Source organism: Mastigoproctus giganteus, chromosome 13 (genome assembly GCF_048544385.1).
Source record: "Mastigoproctus giganteus isolate SK-2022 chromosome 13, ASM4854438v1, whole genome shotgun sequence".
Classification (NCBI taxonomy): domain Eukaryota; kingdom Metazoa; phylum Arthropoda; class Arachnida; order Uropygi; family Thelyphonidae; genus Mastigoproctus; species Mastigoproctus giganteus.
Window position 1 is genome coordinate 116,272,083 of NC_143587.1, and position 26,287 is coordinate 116,298,369.

General features: G+C 37.2%; 1 protein-coding gene across 1 annotated transcript in view; it reads left to right on the forward strand.

The window, feature by feature from the left end:
- LOC150076382 (neutral phospholipase A2 3-like) overlaps positions 1 to 26,287 on the forward strand; it is a 94,110-nt gene that overhangs the window by 4,545 nt on the left and 63,278 nt on the right. Inside the window, exon 2 of the mRNA XM_090387344.1 lies at positions 23,955 to 24,102. Coding sequence (XP_090243470.1) covers positions 23,955 to 24,102 — 148 coding nt within the window. The remainder of the gene's footprint in view (positions 1 to 23,954; positions 24,103 to 26,287) is intronic.

The following is a 26,287-nucleotide window of genomic DNA, read 5'->3' on the forward strand; positions in this document are numbered from 1 at the left end:
ATAATATGGTAATAAAATAATTTTGAAGAAAATTGAAACCCACCGGTCCAACCTTTAAGTTATTTTACTAAAAGTGAAACAACTTAAAGGTTGGTACCGGTGGGTTTCAATTAAATGACACTATATTTCAGTGCGTTTTAATGGAAACAGCCTATACGGCTTCTTTCAATTAAAACGCCCCCGGATTTATCTCTCTTATTTTTAGGTTTAGACTCTATATCGTCTGGACTTTTTTTTATCATATTTGAGCTGAAATTTTTCAAATTGATGTTTAAATTAGACTATTACCCTTTAGATTTTTCGATTTCTAAATTTAAATTCCGCCTAATCAATTGCTTGTTTGCATTGTTCTCTGCCCTAGGTTTAGTCTGAAAATATCATTTATGTACTCCTGAAAGGAACATAAACCGATTTTATTAAAAATAAATAAATAAACGAACACAACGTTTGAATGTAATGGTTGCTTTTCGATAGGCGCGTTTATCTGTGACAAATGTGTTGCTTCACTTCTTGCAAATAATGACAAAAGTATTAACATTCGAAACATCTATTTTTCAAAAATAAATTCTGGTTTAGCAAGCAGCTATTTTCTGAAATAGAAGTTTAAGCTAAAAAGAACAAATCCACGATAATAAGTTTTTATTCATAAAATAAAATAAAAAAGTGGGATAAATGAAATGAGAATGGATATTTTAGCATTAGCATTAGTAGAAGCATATGATAAAAGAAAGCAAGCTTATATAGCGTCAGTCAAAAAAAAAAAAAAAAAAAAAAACCAACTCCCATTTCACCCATCCATTCACTCCAAATTTTGTCTCTTTTTGCCTTGAACTTATTTAAGTTGCTTAGCCACCCGCTAGCTAAAGGCAAATTTCCGCACAACTATTCTACAATTCTTTCCTCAATTTGAATTTATGTTCCCTCAGGTGAGTAATCTGAGCAAGAGGTAGAATCCCATTAGCATTGAGCTTGCTCAAACCATTCAAAGCCTTATATACCTTAATTAGATCACCTCGCAGGTGCCTAGTCTCCAGAAGCTGCAATTTGCAGAACTTAAGCCTTTCTTGGTAACACCAACCCTTTGTTCCACTCACCAATCTCGTTGACCTTCTCTGTACTCGTTCCAGCAGCTCTATATCTTTCCGAAAATGAGGCCTCCAGATCTGTACGCAGCACTCAAGGCGCGGCCTAACCATTGCCTTATACAAAGAGATAATCACCTCCTTATCCCTACTAGCATCCTGTATATCATTGAGAAGACCCCATGACCTACTCTGGCAGCCTGTCTGAACTGCTCAGAAAACTTCATATCTGACTGCACAAGTTCCCCCAAAGTCTTTTTCATTCTCTACTATTCTGAGTGTAGGACCGCACAGTTGGTACGTTTCTCTGGGATTACTTCTACCCATATGTAGTACTTAACCCTTTCTTGGTAAGAGTACACCTTCGTTCCCCTCACCAATCTTGTTGCCCTTCTCTGTAATCGTTCTAGATATCATAGTATTGATAATTAATTAAATTTATTAATTTTCATTGTTAATCAATGGTATTCAATTGGATATCATACCCCAGACTAGAGCAGCAAAGCAACAGGCACAAAGTAGCAGGAGTGCTGTATTCGGGAGAGAACCAAGTGGGCGATTCTCCAACGCATCACAGCCTAAAAAATGTGCGACTTGTGAAATGTTTGCGGAATTATGGAACTGGACATGATCTAGCCAAGGAGGATGTCTTTGTGTGTGCTAGGTGCAGAGAGTGTCAAGAAATTATGCGCCAACTCAGCGTTCTGATGGTTTTTATGAGAGTTTGAAGAGTTCGGTAGATGACCTTGACGGTATTAAAGTGGGAGACCCATCAAGCTCTCAGGTGCCCAGCGCAAACTCCAAAAACACAGCGGCAATCGCCAAGGCAGAATGTGCTGGTCCCACAGGAGTTACTTATTGTCGATGATTCCATTGACAGGGATACGGGTAATATATTGTGTAAAAAGCATAGGTGGAATAGGACCAGGTTATGTCTGCCAGGGGAAAAAGTTGATGACGTTGTATTGCAGATATCATCATTAAGGTTTATTTTTTTGGGTTTATTATTTTTTTTTTTTTAGGAGCATTAGCAACTAAGGCCATATTGCTCCGGGGATATGCGGTGGTCATTCCCTGACCTTTCCGCATCCTCCCTATTTGGTGGTGACGGGCTCGAACCCCGGTCTAACCAAGAAGCGTGTGTTACGCACTGTTGCTCCTGCCCACCTGGCTACGGAGGCGCCCTCATCATTAAGGGGCACAAAGGGTAATATTGTTGTACACGTTGTTACTAATGGCGTTAAGAGTAGGAGGTCTGCAGATTTACTTAACGAGTATAGGTAAATGTTGAAAAAAGTCGTAAGTTACAGTTAAATTTGAAAGTGTCTGCAATTCTGCATATAGGAGGGAGCACACGATGAAAGCCCTGTCAATCAATTCGGCCCTGGACAGATTGTGCAAGGCTCATAAGGTAGAATTTTTCACAGCATGGTCTGTGCTTGTTAACAGGAGAGACTGCTTCTACAGGGATGGGATACAGTTAAATAGAAAGGGTGCAAGAGTGTTTGCTGACGCTATCGAAGCAGTGTTAGGTGGGTCGGAAAAAACTGCTAGCTGGGGGGGGGAATCGCAGACTAATAGATTAACAGTAGCCGCAGGCAGAGGTGAAAGTGATTTTTGCACTCTTCTATTAGAATGAGCAGTGGCCTGGAGGGTGGGGTGTGGAGGTTTCAGGGATAGGCGGGAGTCATCATGGAACAAATAAATACATGGGCTGTGTTAGGTTAACTAAGAGTAAGAACAGTCCGTACAGGTAGAACAGTAGCGTCGTCACCGTTCTCTCCACACCGAGTGGAAACGGCCTGGATTCGAATCCTGTCGAAGACGCGAAGAACTTTAATGGGCTTTATTCACTCCCTGGCTGAGTTTATCGGTCTCAGGCATAGATAACAAAGTTTTTCCCCCAGAAACTGGGGTTTTTTTTTTCCCAGCAAAACGGACAAAACGACCATAGAACAGACGCAATTAACAGACATAAGACACACAGCACGGCAGATGAATTTAATTATTCAGGAGGCCTAAAAATAATAGCAGGTTTTAAGAGTAAGAACAACTACTACTAACTAAACTATTATATTTAGAATAGAATGGAATAGAATAGAATCTTTAATTGCAGCATGATATACATACAATTAGTCCAGTCACGGCATGGTGGTGCCAGGGGTTTACAATACATATTTACAAAAGAGATATATACAAACATGAGAAAAAACATATATGTTACATCAGATTATTGGAAGGCAACAAAGCACAGTTTTAGATTTTCAGTTCGACGAGGATTCCCTTCCTGTATTTTTTTTTATTTTTTATTGTTCAACACTTCTTGAAGGTCCCCGCCGATGGCTTGCAGTGAGGGCAGCATTTGCTTCGGCAGGAATCTGCAGGTTAGTACTAGCCGGTTATGGTTGGCTTGCAGCTGTGCTGAAGACCGGAGATAAGGGGGAGGAATACGTCAAGTGCAGTGATCCCAGAAGTTCGGCTTTGTAATTTTACCCGTGGCCATCTTGATGGTGAATAGCAGCCTTCTTCTCTAATGTAGGATCGGAGCCTGCGTAGTTGAAGGGCATCTGCTAACTGCGTTGATCTGAGAGCTGGGGGAAGTGGAGTTTGGGGGAAGCCCATTTTAGAAGCCAGAATTCGGAAGAGAATATCCTTTTAATGCTAGATTCGGCAGTCGAGGCCTATATCTCTGAAGCATACAGTATTGTCGGGTAAAGGATTGATACGATGTATCTTTTTACCAGGTGTGGGTCGGTGGTGCGGAGCAGCTGTTGTTTGGCGACCCAGCGTAATGAATTCAGCCTCGACTGTATGAGGTTTACGTAATCGTTGAAAGATAGTTTGGAGTCGAAAACTACCCCCCAGATCCTTGTGCGTTTGAACACTTGGAAGGAACTGAGGAGCCATTAAGCACAGGCTCCAACGTTGTTGTTGAAGAATAATTAAATTCATCTGCCGTCAATATAATTAAATTCATCTGCCGTCAGAATAATTAAATTCATCTGCCGTGCTGTGTCTTATGTCTGTTAATTGCATGTGTTCTATGGCAAAATTGTCTGTTTACTGGATGAAAAACCCCAGTTTCTGGGGGGGGGGGAAACCTTGCTATCTACGCCTGAGACCGAGAAACTCAGCCATGGAGTGAAAAAAAGTCCATTAAAGGTCATCGACGGGATTCGAACCCGGGCCTTTTCCACCCGGTGTGGGGAAGACGGTGACGATACCACTATGTTACCCGCGCAGACTAAGAGTAAGAACAGGTGCATGTATACTTGCATGTACACCAACGCTAGGAGTATAGTAAATAAATTTGATGAATTTGAAGATAGTCAAGACCAGGGCCGCTGCAAGCGGGTAGGCAAGGTAAGCATCGCTTACGGGCGGCAGTTCAGGAGGGCGCCAAAAAATGTTTGACATATACAAGTCGAACCTATTTAACGAACTTCTTTATAGAAAATTTTTCTAGTTAGCGATATTTTTTGAATACCCCTTCGTAATTACATTTAAAATAGTTCCGTAGAACGAAGAAAATATCCATATAACGACGGATTACGAGAGACTTAATTGGGAACGCATTAACAGTTCACACCTCTGCACTTCAGGCAATTGAGACAATTAGTGCTGCTACTAAGCAAGGATTAAGAGACAAAGGGATTGCCATTCTTCAACTTGCTCTTCATAAAAACCTATCCAACCCCCAGTCCCACATGCCCAGAAGTCGTGCTGATCGTCTGATTTGGTTAACGTTTACCAATATTCAACACGGCAGGCAAATAATTCGTTTGAAATAAATACAGTACATGATATTGCAGACTTATGTTAATTTGTTATTATCTGGATCCGTGTTTCATATTTATATATTGCAGGGTTATACTCCAGAACATAGGTACAACACCGTACTTCGGAGAGAAAGAGAGGAAGAAGGCAGTGATAGGACGTGAAGGCACCTCCTGCTCATTGCTTTCCCTCTCTCCTCCTCACCTGCATGTTACTGGGGGATGTCACGTGAGATCACAATATGTCGGAGATCAAAATGAAGAGAAAGAAACGGCATTTTTTTAAAAAAACAGCTAGCAAAAATTAGCACCACATGCAACCACTGATTCTTCTCACCAGTACATTATTAGACCATTTCACGTGCATGAACACTGCAAGGGACCTGCCTCCGTCCCCGCAAAATCGATTAATATTGTTGAGACCCGCCTCCTCCTGGGTACCGTCCCCGCAAATTTCGTTCATACCCTATTCCGATTCTACTAATATTAGAAGATAAAATACTAGAAATGACTAGAGAAGCTACATATTTTGCTATGATTTTGATATAATCACTGAAGACAAAAATAAATATATGGATGCAAGGAATCATACTAAATCAATAGCCTTAAAAATAACATCTTATAAGTTTCCTTGTTCAATTATAATTTGACATGATAATCCGGTAAGTAAAATGCTCCAAAAAAAAAAAAAAAAAAGGATTCTCATATATATGAAGCTCTTGAATGTAATGTCTACAAAATATAACGAATATTTTCAAGAAAATAGAACAGAGGAAGCAGTCCAAAAAATTTTTCGATTCGTAGCAATAATATGGCTACTATCATTGGCATTGAAGCTTCGTTTCCAAAAGTAAGCACTGTAAGGAAAAGGTTGAAAAACGTCATTTCGATTATGAAAGTAGAGTGGAAGCTATTCAGGATTCGCAACAAAATTTAAAAATTATTTTTTTTTCTTTTAAATTTTGGACACTACAATTTTCTCGTTAACTGAAAGGTTAACGAGAAAATTGTTGAAACAATGAAAAAATGTTCTTTCATATTTAGAAATATGAAAGAACATGTAGAAATATTTAAATTTTTTTTAATATTTCTGAATTAAAAGAATGATCAGATGACGATTTATTAGATCATTGCAAAGATTTACATATGAAGTTAAGAGACATTGATCGTAATGAGTCCGATATTGATGGTTTAGCATTAAGAGTACTTAAAATTTTTATTCAAGACAATATTACTCCATTTGAAGTTTTACAATATATTTTTTAAAATCTATTTTACAGATACTTTTTCAAACGTAGCAGTTGCATTAAGAATTTTTCTTAATGCAGCTTTACCACTGAAACTGAAACGGAGTTTTTCAAAATTAAAATTAATCAAAAATTATTTACGATCGACGATGTCTGCACAACGAATCTCTAATAGTCTCAGGGGTTCACATCTGGTGAGCATGGGCTTGGCACACCCAGGGTCCTGAGCTGGATATCATCATTCTTCTCTTTCTTGGTGATTCCTTTCTACTTTTCTGTTTCTCTCTCTCTGGGTAACTCAGAATTTTTTTTTTTTTTTGCCCGGTGCAGCATAAGCCTCAGGCTTCCTTGCACCTTATGGCTAATAATAATAATTTGGCAATAATTTCAATAGAAAATTATCATTTGTAACAAATAAACATAAATGAATTAATTAATAAATTCGCACATCATAAACATAAATTTGTATAATTTCAACATTATAATTTTCATTTTATTTTTTATTATTGTGGGTATGATTTCTGTGATTTAGAATTTAAAGTTTATTCCCAGAGTTTCAGTAGGATTTTGTTATTTTTGTTTATTGTTTCATTATATTATATGTGAGATATGTTGTAATCTTTTCTTTTTAATAAATTAATAATAATTATTTACGCCTTATTTAATTTTTAATCCAAATATTTTGGGTCGGCAAATTTGATTTCGCTTTTGGCGACACATAGGGTCGCAGCGGCCTGTTCAAACCTGATGTTATTTTGAAGCTCTCTGTTGACCCCACCAATGTTCTTATTTCGAAGCTCTCTTTTAACCCCAAACAGAAAAGAGTTCTTTACCTATGTAAACTCTAGAATGAAAGGAATGAATTAGATTGGTTCACTGGATATTGATGGTTCAACAGTTGAGGATCCTGCTCAGGTGGCTAACACACTAAACGAGTATTTTGCATCTTACATTCACACATGAGGAATTATTCAGGAAGGGGAATGCCAGAGGTGAAGTAAACTCTGGCAGTGAGCTAGATGATTTTGTAATAAGTGAGAGGAAAGTGGAGGAGAAATTATTGAGCATAAACATAAAAAAAGACACCCGGGGTGGATGGCATCTATCCAGTTATATTAAAGGAGGCAGCAAATGAAGTAAGCAAACCCATAGCCATAATTATGAGAGCTTCTTTGGACTCAGGGGAGGTACCCATAGACTGGAGATGTGCAAATGTGACCCTTCACAAAGGAGGATCAAAGGCTGACACAAGTAATTATAGACCTGTGAGTTTAACTTCTGTTCCAGGAAAATTAATGGAGGCACTGGTTAAAGAAGCACTGCAGGATCATCTAGACAAGACTTCAGTTATAGCTCGGACACAGCATGGTTTTGTTTAGGGAAAGTCTTGCCTGAATTTCATTGGATACTATTATGCAGTCACAAAAGAACTGGATGCAGGGAATAACTTTGATATTATATACTTGGATCTTAGAAAGGCTTTTGATACTGTTGCACATAGAAGACTGCTGCACAAATTGGAGCAGTGTGGCATTGGAGACAAATTGCTGCTATGGATAGAGGGATGGTTGAGGGGGAGAAGACATAGAGTGGTAATCAATGGACACTGCTCATCGTGGATTAATGTTATTAGTGGAGTCCCTCAGGGTTCAGTGTTGGGTCCATTATTGTTTTCTGTATTTATAAATGATATTGATGATGGTATAACAGACTTAATGTCCAACTTTGCAGACGGTACAAAGGTTGGCAGGGTTGTTAAGGACACTACTGACGCTATGCTGCTGCAATATTATCTGGAAAGGTTGAGCAGATGAAGTTTAACATTGACAAATGTAAAGTACTACATATGGGAAACAGTAACCCCAGAGCAACGTATCAACTTTGTCGTACTACACTGACAGTGGTAGAGAATGAAAAGGACCTGGGGGTAATTGTGCAGGCAGATATGAAGTTGTCTGACAGTGCAGACGGGCTGCAAGAGTAGCTCATGTCTTGTCAATGATATACAGGAATTTTTCTAGCAGGGATAAGAACGTGATAATTCCCTTGTATATGCTCTTGCAGCCCGTCTGCACTGTCAGACAACTTCATATCTGCCTGCACAATTACCCCCAGGTCCTTTTCATTCTCTACCACTGTCAGTGTAGTACGACAAAGTTGATACGTTGCTCTGGGGTTACTGTTTCCCATATGTAGTACCTATAAGCAATGGTCGGGCCACACCTTGAGTACTGTATACAGGTCTGGAGGCCCCATTTCAAGAAGGATGTAGAGCTGCTGGAACGAGTACAGAGAAGGGCAACAAGATTAGTGAATGGAACAAAGGGTTGCTCTTACGAAGAAAGGCTTAAGTTTTGCAAATTACAATGTCTGGAGACTAGGCACCGGCGAGGTGATCTGATAGAGGTGTATAAAGCTTTGAATGGTTTGAGCATGCTCAATGCCGATGGGGGTCTTCCTCTTGCTCAGAATAATTACCTGAGAGGGCATAAATTCAAATTGAGGAAAGACATGTAGGATAAATGTGCGGAAATTTGCCTTTAGCCAGCGGGTAGTTGGTTGGTGGAACAGACTTCCATCCTTTGTTGTGGAAGTTGATAGCCTAAATAAATTTAAGGCTCAGCTGGACAGGTATTTCGAACGAACGGAGGGGTGAAATAGGAGTGTTTTTTTTTTTTTTTTTTTTTTCGCTGATGCTGCATAAGCTTCCTTTCTTGCATCATATGCCTCTACTATACTAATGCTAACTTTAAGGAGGAACTGGACAAACATTTAGTGGGATTTGTTTTGTAAATTTTTTTTTGGCTGATGCTACATAAGCTCATACACTTGCTTTCTTGCATCACATGCCACTACCATGTAGTAGTAGTAATAATAATAAACTACTATTACTACATGGTCAGTAGCTGACTAATATAAATCCGGTAATTATTATTATTATTAATTTTTTTCATACATATTACATTGGCTATCCATATACCCTATATTGTAGTTGAAGCCGAATTTTAGCTAAAATATACAGTATTTATAGTTGGATGTTATATTTGCTGCAGTACGCTTATTGGAGGAATGAATGGGTAATATGGCCAATGCACAGGAACGAAATGTTCTTGGTTCGAGCATAAATGTCGTTGCTGTTTTGCTCTTTTTTTTGTTATGAATCTATCTGTGAATTATTATTACTATTTGCCAATGCGTCCCTACTACTCTCTTGTATGTAAGCGAAGCATGTAGTACAGTATTAACAAATATCTGCAATCGACCGCAACTAGGACATCTTTAAGAATCTTTTGGCTGCGCAAGCTAACCATGAGAGCCTCCAGGGAAATCAGACTGGTCAGTCCTCCCCATTTCTCCCCATCAACAGGGATCGTCTAATGTGTATCATATCAATAAGAGTGAATGCAAATTTTCCTATTTTTACTTTCTTAATAATTTTGAACTGTTTTGACCCTCCTGAAAGTTCCTGACGATGCAGACTTTGCTACGGCTGAAAGAATTAAAGGCAGCCGTAGCCGAGTGTTCAAGCGCACGGGTGCATAAGTACACGTGCCTTGAGCGACCAGGCTTCAAGCCCGTGACTGCTAAATACGGTGCTGTTTCTTGTATTCTGTCTATCTTGTGAACTCCTCTGACTGTTTGGTCGTCTCGTAGTATAAACAGAAAATTTATTTTTTTTTTTTAATTCAGTGAACGCTAATAGCATACCAACTAGAAGTGCTTCGCCCTTTGGGAAGTTTACCACTTCCTCAAATTCAGAAACGGTTTTATTTCGATATTTAAAATCTCATGGTTTTTGACCATGAGATCAGTGTAAAAATAGCCCTTCTTTGTTTAAATTGTCTTCGTAAATTTCTTGTGGGTTCGAAGAACGATTTTATTTTGAGTTTGAAAAATCACTTTGAAAACACTAAGTTGTCGCCTATACCTGTGAGCTCTTGTCAATCCCTAATGGCTAAGCTTGGAATTTTTGGAACATGTTTGAAAACTTTCAAATGTGCCAACAACCAGTGCTGTTGACATAAAACCACATGACATACCATAGGTATACCGAAAGTTTTCTATGAAAAGTAATGGATATATGCAAATTTATGGAAAGCCGTACAAGTTCGGGGATGTATATTTCTGCCGTATATCCTTACTACAATCCTTCCGACTCGATTTGCTAATATTTGCAGCTGAAAAGTTTGTGTGAAAAGATCCAGGTAGTAAAAGTGGTAATTTGTCCCTGCGTACTTAGTTCAGCACCCATGCTGGCACTCAACAAGACGTACAACATATTCATGTATGATTCATTATACGTGTCAGTTTCAAAATGCCACCTTGTCTTCCTGTTGACTGGCAAACAATTCGAAACCGGTCTTTCTGAATATATTTATAAAGTTGCTATGGGAACTTGATTACAGAGAAAAAAAAAATTACGAACTTTGATTGCACGACAATTGCTCCACAGTTTAATTAATAACGTTTAAGCAATAAACGCCAGCCTTGTTTGCGATTTATGTCAGTGTTATTGTAGTAGCCTCAAGCATAAGAAATTTGGTGCTCACAAAGTAAGGAATGAACACAAGAATGTCAATACTTTTTGAAATGCCAATAAAAATAAAGCCAAGTATTCGTCATTTAAAGGTCTTCCAAACGGACGGGCTTTAGAGGTGGAAAATAATATGAAAAATGGAAGCATAAATGATTGAATGTGGCTGAATGCGACTCGTAGTTGTAAGGCACAAGCAAGGAAGGAGGGGAAGCTTAACCATTCCCCAAGAATATTTTGTTTTATATTATATAATTGTAGTGAACAGGTGTTTATGCTTGTAAAAGCTAACAATTTTGAACGCATACGAGCTCGCACCCAAACAAAATATTTGGGTACATCACTATTATAAGCAGACTGTGGAATGGAACCAAAACATGCAGTCTGAATCTAAGAACAGTTCGAAGCTATCCTTGTGCCTCCCCTCAATGCAAGGTGACCGTAAATTAGCCATTACTGTTTGTCGTCATAGTGACTTCATAGCATGGCAACTTGTTTCAGAGCTTGCTGAGGCTAGAGGATAGCCTATATCCGGACATTCAGGCGTGGGAATCATTAATTCAAGACTGCCTATTTACCCTTGACCTTTATACACAAAAGAGCGGGTCTGAATTCGTGCACACAAGAGTGCTCGGTAGCAATGGGCCATGCTATTCTTCATTAATGAGTCGAGACAATCTTCAATGGGATTCTCAACATACTTTCATCTGGAGAGAAATGGAGAACCAGACTGCATGCCACTAATTTAGCAAAAAGACATTTTTGAAGGTGACTGTTTAATGTTCTTTGGGCTCGCTGTTAATGTCAGTACAGATTTCCAAGTTCCAGTGAGAGACTTTTTTTCAATTGATGGCAACCACTGTCCTCAGAGAACAGCCGAATACATTCAGAGAGAAAAAAAAAAAATCCAGCTCGTCTCGAATAGAACATGCCTGGTACGCTCTAGACCAGTGTTTCCCAACGTGGGTCCCACGCCCCACATGGGGGCAATTTGATTGTTCAGGGGGGCAATTCAAAAATTGCTCGTCTAGAGTTTAAAACAACCGCCTACTATGATTTAACTTGTACAAAAGAAGAATTGTTGGTATCTCAATTTTAAATAAGCATTCGTTAAATGTTGTACTTTCTATAGAGCTGCACTTGAAAGTTTGGAGTAATATCAACTACAGTTTGCTCGGAGAGTATTGCTTACTATGCCTAGTGAAGGAATAGTACATACTGTATTGGACGATTGCTTATGGCATATGCAATGTGCAAGCAAAGTGGTTGTCTACTGTAGCCTACCGCAAACTCAGCATGTTATATGAAATAGGTAATTCCTTTCATACAAACGCTCGTTTGGGCATCGTGACTGTACATTTGGATAGGTTTGACGATCTCAGATTAAAATAAAAATTACTTTGTCCACGCACAGAATTATTATTAATGAAGAACCGTGATATACAATGGTATGTATTTGTCATATATGTATTTCTGTGGTCTCAGTAAATAAGCAAATAAGTCCAAAAACTCGAATTTGCAGGAGAGGAAAAATAAACTTCACACTCTCATATAAACACGCATATATTCGAATATACAAATATTTATTACTCACGCTAAAACTACAATAACGAAGATAGCTGCGTGTCACATAATAGTAAATAATAAATACTTTATTATAGTGCACTTATCTCATTTTTGACAAATTAGACTTATCTGCTTGTTCACAGAGACCACAGATTTAATAGCCCGAATTCAGTAATTCGTGTGATTTATTCATTCAAAAAGCGTACTAATAATTAATTTTGATATATTAAAATAAAATTAAATTAACTTTAATGCATAGTTTATTTTTAGTTTTTGATTTATCTTATATTTATTTCTTTCAGTTGCGCAGTAAAATGAGTAGTGCAAGTAAAAAAAAAGTTCGTCAGTATTCAGAGGAATACTTAAAATTTGGTTTCATACCCGCTATCCACGATCAAAGGTCACCTTTTTGTCTTTTATGCCAACAATGCTTGACCAACGAATCAATGAAGCGAGGTCGTCTTGAGGCGCATTTGAAGGCGAAACATAATGCTCATGTAAATTCAGATTTAGATTACTTTCAAACTTTAAAGAAGAATTTTGAAAAAAGAGCAACATTAAAGTCTCTGTTTATTGCTCATACTGCAACTGTCAATCGTACTCTTGAGGCTAGTTATGAAATTTCTTTACTCATTGCTAAATCTGGGAAAAATCATACTATAGGAGAGAATTTAATCAAACCATCAATATCAGCATTTCTTAAAACAGTTCTGGAAAAAGATGACAAAGACGTGAAAGCTATGCCACTCAATAACAATACTGTTAGCAGAAGAATAGATGAAATGAGTGAAGATATTGAAATACAACTTGTTGGAAAGCTGAAAACAAGAAAATTCTCAGTGCAAATGGATGAATCAACTTTGAGAGACAGTGAAGCCGTACTGATAACTTATGTGAGATATATTGATAAAGGTAATTTTGCTGAAGAAATGTTATTCTGTAAATCATTAGAGAGCACCACTACCTCCAAAGATATATATAATAAGCTAAAAAATTACTTAGATGACAATAATATACCAATGAAAAATATGACATCTTGCGCTTCAGATGGTGCTCCTAATATGATGGGCAAGAAAAATGGCTGCTTAAAATTGATGAAAGATGAGAATCCAGAAATGCTTCTTGTGCATTGTGTTATTCATAGGGAAAACTTGGTAGCTAAAAATATTTCGCCTGTTCTTCATGAAGTACTAAAATCAGTTATAAAATGTGTCAATGCTATTAAAGCTAATGCCAAATGTGAGCGTCTCTTCAAGCTTTTTTGTGAAGAACAAAATGGAGACCATGTGAGACTTTTACTTCACACTGAAGTAAGGTGGCTCTCGAAAGGGAACTGCTTGAAAAGATTCATGGAACTATTTGATACTATTAGTGACTTTTTAAGTGACAAACCTGAAATGAAGCATCTGTTAACGGTCGATGGTAAAGCATTTGTGAGTTATTTAGCCGATATCTTTGAAAAACTAAATATATTAAATAAACAACTTCAAGGAACAAATAAAACTCTCGTCGATGCAAAAGCGAAGATATTTGGTTTCATTACATTTATTGAATTATGTCAAAAATATATTTGTAACAAAAATTTTGAACAGTTTCGTTGGCTGCAAAAATGTGAAGTGACTGATACCGCTGTACTTGTTATTGTCGATCATCTGAAAATTCTGTCCGCTGATTTAAAAGAAAGGTTTTCTGATTTAAAACAAATTGATTTTCCAACCTGGATGATGCAACCAATGTTAGTGGATTTGTCTGATGTATCAATGCAGTACCAAGAAGAACTCTCAGAAATGCAAAATGATGAGTCAGTTAAAACTTTATTCAATATAAAAGGAGCGATGGCATGGCTTTGTGATGAAACAGAAATTAAATACCCAAATTCAACCAACTTTGCAAGAGAGCTATTGTTACCGTTTCCATCTTCATATTTAGCTGAATGTGGATTTAGTGCCATAAATGATTTGTTCCTAAAGAAAAGAAATCGACTGGATATCACAAAACGGGGAGACTTGAGACTGAAGCTGACTAAATTGGAGCCCAATATAAAATCTCTCTGCGGCAAGCATCAAGCACAAGGGTCTCACTAAATTTAGTGCACTCATCTAGAAGTGACTTCACATGGAATGTTGAAATTATTAAACAATTAAATAATAATTACTAAAAATTAAAATATTATAAAAAAATCTTTCATATAAATTATTTTGTACTTGAATTTTAGTTGTCCATTATATGTTTTGAAAATTTACTTACTGTTTTTTTCTTAATAATTTCCTAATGATTTCTTCCTAAAACCTAAGTTTTGTGTCCTGAACAAGTTGTAATTAGGCTTCATTTAGGAAATAATTCAATTTTTGAATATAAAAAATATGTATATCGGTGTTTCCCAACGTTACATAGGGGGCATCAGAATTTTAGAAAGACTTAGGTGGGGCATGGTAAAAAAAAGGTTGGGAAACACTGCTCTAGACAGAACTGCCAATCACTACTAGAAACCTTAACTGAGCTTGCTTCCTTTGACTTTAGGCAAGAATTAATAAATTAGCAATCTTGTTCTCAGCATAAGGAGTCTGTCTCACCGGTATTGTTACCCACTAAGGTAACAATACCGGTGTTACCTTAGTGGGTAACACCGGTATTGTTATTAATCACGAGCGTTATTAAGGTATGTTTCCGGGATCGACGCGTAATTTTTGGCTGCTCATAATCTCGGAACAATGGATTGATCTCATATGTAAGTTTGATATGTGAGATGCTCACAAAGGTTACACTACCTTGGAAACAAAACTGCAATAGAATACAATTTCACTTGACATAGATTTAGTAAAAACTGCCATTGACTGTCTTCCACTGTCGAATAAAACTGGCTCAGATCTTGTGCCAAATTCTGTTAATAAAACGTCCAATTTATGCTCTCTTGAGCCTCTGACTAATACTTTTAATCGCAGTCTAAACGAAAAATATTTTCCCAAGTCATGTTACGTGCACTAATAGAGTAAGCTTATCTGCGAAAAGATCGAAACCTCCCAAACACTTCCTAATTCACTTCACACATATACGTGGTCTGAATTCTAATCTCAACGATGTCCATTTCCACTTGCAGTCTGCCAAACCCCATGTACTTTTTATGACAGAATCTCAGTTATCGGTTGATTCAACTACTACTTACTCATCTCAGTTGCCCAAATTATTCGCTGTATGATTCCTTTCGCCTCAAAACTGGTACTTGTGCATATGTCCGTTCCAATTTCCTTGTCAGAGACTTGGTAATTTCGAATTTCCTCTTTTCGATCTTCTCTAGCTTAAAATCTCTCTCTCTCTCTACTTCATTGTGTCAAATTCATCTGTTGTCTCTAACGTTCCTCTCTTTGCAACTTAACTTTCTCCAGTCTAACTTTCCTAACAGTGAGGTAATTTTCCTTGGTGATTTTAAAGTTTACAACTCCACCTGGCTTCCGTTTTCTAGTCACACCGACCCAGCAGGTCGAGATGCTGAGGCTTTTGCACTAATGACCTTGCACAGATTGTTCATTTACCTACAAGAATACCGGACAGTCCTAACCATACAGCCAAAACGCTTGATCTTTTTCTCACAAACAACCCTTTTAAGTACACAGTCGAAGTAAGAGGTCCTTTAGGCACCTCAGATCACAACTTAGTGATTGCCTCTTCTCCAATGGAGCCTTTATCTCACGGCTATTCCCAACCTCGTATTGTTTGGCATTACAAGAATGCAAAAATGGATGACCTGCGAGATTTCTTTTCCTTGGTCGGATTACTGTTTCAAAACTTCTGATGTCAACTTTGCTCAGATCGTGTCAGTGAAATTATTCTTGCAGGAATGGAATCCTTTAACCCACACTCCATTTTAAAATCTCGTCCTTTATCAAAACCTTGGTTTTCCAATAAATGTGCTAAGGCTGTTCAAGAGAAGAACGTTGCATATCATAATTGGCTTGTTTCTAGTTCTTCAGTTTCATATTCTGCCTACATCAAAGTTCGCAACAATTGTTAAGCAGTTACTAATCAGTCCAAACTAGAGTTTGAACAGTCTAAGAGTAGAAAACTTGCTTCTTGCCCTAATCTTAGCCGAGAATTCTGGTCTCTTGCCAAAGCTATTGGCCGCAACCTTTGCCCATCTCTGTCCAAACCAGATGGTTCTGTTGTCACTCCAGCCAAGGATAAAGCTGACCTGCTAGCATCCCATTTTTTCCAACTTATGTATTAATGATCTTGGTAAAATACCTCCCACCATCCCCAACACGCTCCATTCAATGCATCCTGTGGTCTTCCGTCAAAAGGATGTCAGAAGGATTTTGACGAATTTTGATGCTAAGAAAGCACCAGGTCCCGATGGTATTTCTCCACTTGTTCTCAAAATCTGTGCTCCTGAACTTACTCCTGTTCTTTGCCGCCTTTTTTCACTTTCTTATTCCAAAGGCGTTTTGACTTCTGCTTGGAAATTTGCTCATATCCAGCCAGTTCCTAAAAAGGGTGAAAAATCCTTCCCATCCAATTATCGTCCCATTGCAATTATTTCTACTCTTTCTAAAGTAATGGAGAAATCAATTAACCGCCAACTCTTAAACTACCTAGAAACGTTCCGTCTAATCAACGATCGGCAGTATGGATTCCGTCCGTGTCGATCCACTGGTGATATTCTGGCTTATATTACCCATTTATGGACTAAATCAATGGAAAAGTTCGGTGAAACATAAGCAGTTGCTCTTGACATATCAAAGGCTTTCGATCGTGTTTGACATAAAGGTCTTCTAAACAAGCTTCCACCTTATGATTTGCCAACTGTTTTTTGTAATTGGTTATCCAGTTTTCTCTCTGATCGCTCACTGAGTGTGATGGTAGATGGCTCTCTGTCTTCTAACTTCTCCACTAATGCAGGTGTCCCCCAAGGTTCAGTTCTTTCCCTCTTGTATATTAATGACCTTCTTCCATTGACTGGAAATCCTATCCGTAGTTTTGCCGATGACAGCACATTGCATTCCACTTTCCATTTTGAGAAACCTTGCCCTGCCCAGCTTAAACTTCTCGAAAATCTGCTACCAATTGCTTAAATGCCGATCTCTAGGTAATTCTCCAGTGGGGCAAAGACAACTTAGTTGATTTCAATCCTGTAAAACTCAGTCTTGTCTTATATCTCACAAAAAGGATTCTTCTGCTCCTATTCTTATCTTTGGTGACACTCTGATTTCTAGGCAAAATGATATATCTCTTTTGGGGATTACCCTGACTTCTAATCTCTCTCTTGGCACAAGCACATTACAAATATTGCTTCCTCTGCATCTAAAAAACTTGGTTTTCTCTTTCGCTCTCGGAGTTACTTTTCTTCCAAATAGCTGTTCACTCTGTACAAATCACAAATCCTCCCTACCATGGAATATTGTTCCCACATCTGGGGTGATGATATGATCCCAAAACCTCTCTCAGGCTTCTTGACTCCGTTCAGAAGAGGGCAGTTAGGTTAATTAATGATTCATCTCTAACAGAGTCTCTACGCTCGCTATCTCATGTTTCTGCTGCATACCTCTTCTACAGATATTTCCATTGGCACTGTTCTTCTGAATTGGCTTCTATAATTCCCGCTCTCTCTTTCAAAACAGTCCGACCACGTGCCGCCACAAGCCAACATCCATTTACTGTCGAACTTCAAACTCATAGAACCAACTTTTCTTCTTCCTCGTTTATTCATTCAACTGTCGTTTTCTGGAACAACCTTCCTTCATACGTATTTCCTGAAAATTACAGTCTACAGAAGTTCAAGTGTAATGTCAACAAATATTCTTCTTTCGTCTTCTCAACCTACAACCCAAGCACGGTACTAAGTACTGTAGGTCCTAAATACCTCTCGTGTTTGGGGTTTACATAAAAAAATTGCAATTTCCTTGCTGCTGCTGAAAATAAACATCCTGTTGAAATTAAGGAATGGGAACCTATTGTAATGTTCTCTTCTATATTCAACCTATTTCAGATATTATTTTTACCTTCACTAACTAAAATGATTTCTCGTGCATCTCGCATTTACTATCGAGTAAAAAAATATCTGAAAGATTATAATCTGATTGGTATTACTTTCCATGCTAATGATGCAATAAACCTAAATTCTTAAATGTATGTTATTTATCTTGATCTCTCTTCTGCTTTTAATTCTGTGCATCCCAGAATTCTTTATCAAACTTTTGTCTGAATTCTGTAATATTAATGGTGATATTCTTTACATTATACAGAAATCATAATCTAATCGTTACCTCACTTATGATTCTGACTCTCAAATAAAAAAAAAAACTAAGTGATTTCAACGGCGATTCCCCCAAGTGGAACGCTATCTGACTTTCTTTTTTTTTTTTTTTTTTTAATTTTTTATTCGGGCAATTGACGATCTGGGTTATCTCTGGTTCAAGTAATACGAAGAGCATCAAAAAGTTTTCCCCTGACCATGTTCTACGTGTCCCAGGAGGTTGAGGTTTGAAACATATATTACTCTTCTATGTAGTCAGAACCCAAAGTGACACATTTTTCCCATATTTTGCGGCGCTTCCTTATGCCGTTTTTGTAGAAGGTCTCACTTTGGTCTAAAAACCATGCTTCTGTAGCAGAAATTACAAAATAAAAGTATTTCAGCTGCGGAAAAAGTCGGAAGGTGCCAAGTCGGAAAAATATGAAGTCCTAACTTCCAGGCAAGATCAGTGGTTTCAACAGCAGTGAACAGCTTCGCTGAGCATCCCGCATCGTATTTCCTAAATTTCTGCAAGTAATCTTCAGTAAGTTTCTGTAGTAATGTGCATTGACGGTGGTACCATTCTCCAGGTAATCTGTGAGAATAATGCCCTTTATTCATTCCAGAAAACTGACAGCAACACCTCACTGCAGATGGTTGTACTCTGGCGTTTTTGGGAGTTACTGATGATGGATGTTTCTATTGTTTTGAAACCTGTTTTTTTTTTTTTTTTGTGTGTAAAAGTTTGCTTTGATATCCATGATTCATCCATAGTCACCAATCGGGGAGAGAGAGAGAAAAAAAAAAAAAAAAAAAACAGGTCAGGATCTCTGTCACATATGGCGATCAATTCAGCAGGGCAGGCTTCCCTTATTTCTTTCTGAAGACATGTAAGCAAGCGAAAAATCCATCGTGCTGAGACTATTCATATTCAAATTCATTGAATTACGGTATGTTCTCCACTAATCCATAAGTTATCCTGTCTCAGCAACTATCTGTTTAATTGTTATCCGGTAGTCACTGAGCATCAACTGTTCAGTTTTCTCCACAAATTCATCAGTGTGAGATGTGGATGGCCGCCCACTTATTTCCTTATCATGGACGCTCTCCCGGCCACACTTGAACTGTCTCCACCAATTTTTTTACAAAGTCATACGATGGATACATACCCCCATACACTGTAGACTATCTCGTCATGTATAGTTCTTGGCTGTTTGCCTTGCAAAAATAGGAATTTGATAATGGATCAATGTTCAACTTTATCCACGATGATACTGTCGCACATTCAGCTCTGTAACAAAAGAAACATATGAAGTAGAGCAATGAAACTTCTGGCATATATTACTAAATAAACAAGCAAAATAGTCCATAAAACATAACGTTTATAGAATACACAGAAGAAGGTTAGGGGAAATACTTTTTGATACACCCCCTTGTAAATGGAGTAACACTAAATTAAATGATGCACTTGATAAAACCTGCAACTTCTTTAATGCCTTTGGTTTAGAAGTCAATCAAAAAAAAAGAGAGAAAGAAAGAAAGAAGCACAAACACAGATAGCCATTTCTGAAAACCCTACTCAATTTACTTTATCACTAGCCATACACAATTAGTTTATCAAGAAAGTTTCTGTTCAGAAAGACCTTTAGCGAAAACTTATTTAAAACTTTCAATGTGCATCTAAAACAGCTTCTAAGACAAGTTGCAATAAATTAAGCCGGACATATAACTTTCGTAGATAGCAGACATTTAGGTGTAGCAGAATAAAGAGGAAACAGCCTTCAACTTGTAACTAATTGAGACACTAGATAAATACAGCAATCATGTCAGATGTAAGCATACGGCGATTAATTATGAAAAGACAATCGCCAAGGTACTTTACAGGAAAGTACGTACGATAAATGTTAAACTCTAATGTTAAACTTAATTTATGAAATTTTTTTGGATTGTGATTAGACAAATAAGGAAATTATGATCCTTTGTTAGCATTAGCAGAGACATACGATGCAAGAAAGCAAGCTTATGCAGCATCAGCAAAAAAAAAAAAAAAAAAACCTTCCCATTTCATCCCTCCATTCGTTCCAAATGCCTGTCCAGCTCAGCCTTAAATTTATTTAGGCTATCAACTTCCACAACAAAAGATGGAAATCTGTTCCACCAATCAACTACCCGCTGGCTAAAGGCAAATTTCTGCACATCTATTCTACAACTGTCTTTCCCATTTGAATCTATGCTCCCTCATGTTCTTAATCTGAGCAAGAGGAAGGTCCCATCAGCATTCAGCTTTCTCAACCCATTCAAAGCCTTATACACCTCAAATCAGATCATCTCGCTGGTGCCTACTCTCCAGGTGCTGCAATTTGCAGTCTGTATCATAATCAGTGTAAAGTTATATTTTTTATTATTTTATAATCCTTACGAAATCTTTAAGCCATTCATATTCATCGGAGCTGCCAACACACTATAAAGAGAGAATACAAGTTCGCGAGCAAAAATAACACTTCCACCTCATTCCATAACAGTTTACAATTATGTTTATTTTTTTTTTTAATAAAAATTTTTCTGAAGCGGAAACTGGGTAGCATTTTAAAGTACCTCATAGCTTTGTAAACCTACTGCTTCATATTTTTTAATTTTGACGTGTATTTTGAACTTATTAAAACATATGATGCGCATCAATGCTTGATATGTTTTATTAAATAAAAAAAAATAAAATAAAGCCATGGACTTCAGTTTTTTATTAGTTTTAGTAACGTGGGAGGAGACACTAATGCCAAATGATGAAAGGAAGCGGACTTTTTCTGCATCAGCCAAGAAAAAAAAATAATAAATGAATAAAATAATTAATAAAACAGAACATTCATACTACTGTATTTTCTGCCAAGCCAACCATCTAATTGGACTTTGAATTTATTCTCTCACTGCCACGTAGAGAGGCAGGGCCGCTGCAACCCTATACGCCGCCAGTAAGCGAAATCAAATTTGCAGCCCCAAAATATTTGGATTAAAAAATAAAAAACTGTAAATAATTATTATTAATTTATTGAAAAAGAAAAGAATTACAACATATCTCACATGTAATATAATGAAACATCAAACAAAAATAACAAAATCATTAAATTCTAAATCACACTTAATCGTACCCACAATAATAAAATAAAAGGAAAATTAAAATTATAATATACAAATTTGTTTCCTTGCTTTAAGATGTGCGAATTTATTAATTAATTCATTTATGTTTATTTGTTCCAAAAGATCATTTTCTATTGAAATTATTGCCAAATTAGAGATTCGTTGTGCAGACATCGTCGATTGAAAATAATTTTTGATTAATTTTAATTTTGAAAAACTCCATTCACCTGAGGCAACTGAAACTGGTAAAGTTAGAAAAATTCTTAATGCATCTGCTACATTTGGAAAAGTATCTGTAAAATCGTTTTTAAAAATATATTGTAAAACTTCAAATGGAGTAATATTGTCTTTAATATAAATTTGAAGTACTCTAAGCTCTTGAGATAATGCTAAACCACCAATATCGGACTCATTATATCAATGCCACTTAACTTAATGTGTAAATCTTTGCAATGATTTAATAAATCATTTTTTTAATTCTGAAATGTTATAAACATTTTAAATATTTCAACATGTTTTTTCATATTTGTAAACCTTTCAATTAACGAGAAACTCCTTAACACTATTTGTAAACATTTCAGTTAACACTACGGTCTCCAAGCATTGCCTTTCTTGCAGAGTGGGAATAATGTGATCTCTTAGAAGAGCGCAGTACTGTGCACTAGTTACTGTACACCTTACGGGGCCATGAGGTGTAGACTCTTCAAAGAAAAATGGTCCGTTTATAAACTCTGCTGTGAATCCACACCATACTGTAACGTATGGACTTTGCAGTGGTCTTTCATGCACAGCAGATGGACGAGAAGTTCCCCATATTTGGCAGTTTTGTGCATTTACAGTCCCACGAAGAGTGAAATATGCCTCATCAGACCACAAGATCATCGAGCCCATGTATCATCAAGTTCCATACAAGCCAGAAATCGTAGAGCAAAGTCTACTCGTTGTTGCGATCACAAGACTTTAGTTCTTGCACTACGTGAATCTTGTACGGAAACCAGCGTAAAATTATTCGAAGCACTTTACGTACAGTAGGCCAAGGAAGGTTCAAGTCTCTTGACACATCCAGTGGCGCATTATACCTTCATGGTGACCCAAGGTAAAATGGAATTTGGGGGCCCCATCTAAAGAAAAAGGGGGTTCCCATTAACATTAAATATTGAGTGACAGAAGAACACGGAGAGCTGAACTTAGTTCAGCTTTTTGCCTGAAATTAGTACATACAAGGCAGTCTTTATTTTTTCAATTACCCCAACTATTTAAGGAAGAACTAAATATAAAATTTCATCAAAATCGGTAAAACTTTTTAAAAAAAAAAAACGTAATTTTCAAATTAATCTTCAAGTAAAATCCACTGACCTTGGCAGGTATAAAGTTCAGTTTCCGATAAAAATCACTTAAAATATTAATAAAAAAACAGCAATGAGTTTCTGAAACAGTGATTTTCGGCGGCTCCTTTGATCAGGGCCCTAGGCAGATGTCTTTTTTGCCTATAGGATAACGCGCCACTGGACACACCTCTGGCACTACTGACTGGTAGTGTTTCGCATTCTGACCATTGCAACCGCCACTTGCATCCACTACTTCCGTTTCGATACGTGGTCATCATCTGTCTGGAATTACACTTAACTCCTCGGTCGCTTCAAATCTCTTTATTAGTTTTCGAAGCCCCACTGACGCCAAAGGTCCTTTACGCAAACCTTTAAGTTTCCAATATTCACGTAGTGCTGCATTAGCATTACTATTATTTTGGAAGAACAGAACTAAAAGAGCACGTTCCTTTTTTGTAAGAGCTATAATGGTTATTGACAGTGGCGTTAGCTTTTCTGATTTTATCTAACAGGGTGTCGTTTGCATAAGCAGTGTGTCTTGAAGTAAATAGCAACTTTTACATATGTGCAGCACCGTTTTCCCCTGGTGACGGAAATTTGAACTAATTTTTTTCCTTTTACGAATCGCTTCCCCATACCCTAAATGACATACCCACCGATTTTCACAGCGCTAACTCTAACCGTTTTGACACTAGGGTCTCCTGAATAGGGAAACTTATTTTATAACCACCCGGTATATCACCTCACGAGACCATGTTTGCAAGGGTTTCGCTATTCTAAACTGATGCCGTCCTCTCCCACACAGTCTTATATGAGATTACATCCACTTCATCCATTCATGTACTGCACGCGTCATTGGGCATATTTATTAAAGAACCCTCATAGTTGAGACTACGATTGAATGCAGAGTCTGTGTAAATCTATGTGGTTTCCCTAACATTTGAAATATTACCTTAACAAGTGAAGATAAATTTCAAATTCGGGTCAAAAAAGCATTTCGTTTTAAATCAGCAATTGATAACAACAACAGATAACATATATCCGATTTACTATTATTCCACAGGAATATCCAAACCAAGAAGGCCACGAGATCTGATTAATTTGTGTGATATGTTCGAATCGTATACGGGTATGGATCCTTCAGAAATAATTCCCTACGGCAACTGGTGTGGATTAGGTGGAAGTGGTCCAGTAGTTGATCAGATTGACGAGTAAGTTATAAATTGTGTGTGTTGACATAACTCCTAAAGCAGAGGTTCCCAAATATTTACAACTTGCGCCCCTTTATATAAGTTTCACATCCTCTCTTTTGGAATATTAAAAATTTGCGTCCCCATCTTCCAGAGCATATAAACAGATCTGACATAAAATTTTGCTAGAGTATACATATACTCATTTTTTTGGGAGGGCAGGTCTGTTGTTCTTATAAAGCACATTTTTAACGAAATATGGACAGACCATCCCACTAATTCAGGTATACGCGTATTTTTTTCAGTGTTTGAGATTGAAGTATATATTAAATTTACTCTTATTATTATTTTATATACTCTTATTAGTACTTTAGCTACTAAAGTAGCTAAAGTATAAAGTGGATATACTCAGATCTAAATTTTTTTAAATTTAATATATACTTCAATCTCAAACACTGAAAAAAATACACGTTTGCCTGGATTAGTGGGATGCCTGTCCATATTTCGTTCAAAATGTGCTTCATTAGAACAACAGATATCCCCCCCCCCCAAAAAAAAAAAAAAAAACCCAAGTGTGTCTCCAGCAGGAGGGGCACACTTTGGGAACCTCTGCCTTAAAGTAATTTTAAGTTTGCAATCATTAATAGATATCACTGAAAAGGAGATTATATTTTTAAGTGCTATTTTCATTGGAACATATGCATTGCAGAAGAGCTGTAGTAAGTATTACTCGCATATTTATTCAAAAACTCATGTGCATATAAATGCAGCCGAAGGAAAGTGCCCCTGATTATGCCTGCGAATGATCTTAAACTTTGAGGAAGGATTGTTGTGCGGAAGTATGTCTTGAGCCAGCGGGTAGTCGATTGTTGGAACAAACTTTCATTTCTAAATATAATTCTTGACTAAATGTCAGAGTATGAAAAGGCTGTTTAAGCATGGGTAATGCATCTCCATCATTTCTACTCCATAGGTAGTATGCATGCATCGTTTTATTTTATCTCATATTATGAATACCTTCACAACGAGTTGCCTAGGTATTGCACTACTTCGAATAAGTAATGCTTCTCTGGTAGAGAAGACTACTGCTACTTATTCTCAGATGGGCACCACCACCCAGACGGCACCGGTTAGAAGCTGGTTGGCTTCATCATCGGTGGGTGGACAGGTACCCTGTTGCAATAGTGACAACCCAGTTATGAAGTATAATTCCACAATATGAGAGATGCTTGATGGTGTGCATGGTTTAATCTAAATATAATTCTTGACTAAATGTCAAAGAGTATGAAAAGACTGTTTAAGACTTTTCATAGTCTTTGACATTTAGTCAAGAATTATATTAACTTATAGGGAGTAGAAATGATGGAGAGGCATTACTCATGCTTAAACAGCCTATTCATAAACTTTCATCTGTTGTTGTTGTGGAAGCGGGTAAAAAATTAAAGCAAGAATTATTGGAGGGATAGACAGGTGCTACGTGAAGTATTTATTTTTTATTATTATTATTATTTTTTTTTTTGCTGCTGCTGCTTTAAAATAAGCTTCTTTTTTTTGCATCATTTGCCACTACTAATTTACCACTACTAACTAGCAATCTCCTCAATGATAAGAAACTATTCCTACTTTTACCCTAGCAAATTATTTATATTCAGAGATTTACATTAAATAAGGATACACGTATGGTGAAACTTCATGAAAAGTAACCATTATATTAAGCAAAAGTTTATCATTATTGAAAAGATGATATCCGAACTACAGTATCTGAGAAAATGTCGTTCATTACTAGATGGCAGCACTGATCAAACTCCTGTAGCATGCTGACAGCTGTATGAAAATTTCGAAAATGTGTACAGGGAAAGAATGCAGTTTTTTTTTTTTTTTTGGTAGGTTAGTAGAAATTTAAACGAACCCATGAAATCAACAAACTCGGCACATGGACTGCACATTACTAAAAATTTAAAGGCCCAGGAAGCTACACAGAAAGAGACATGGATTGCTGCCGGGGAAAGTTGCACAGTAAAACAGTGAACAAATAACTCCATGGGCTGACATCTGGTGAGTTTCGGCTTGGCAAACCCAGGGTCCTGAGCTGGATATCATCATTCTTCTCTTTCTTAGTGATTCCTTTCTACTTCTCTCTCTCTCTCAGGATAACTTGGAATTTTTTTTTTGGCTGGTGCAGCATAAGCCTCAGGCTTACCAACAC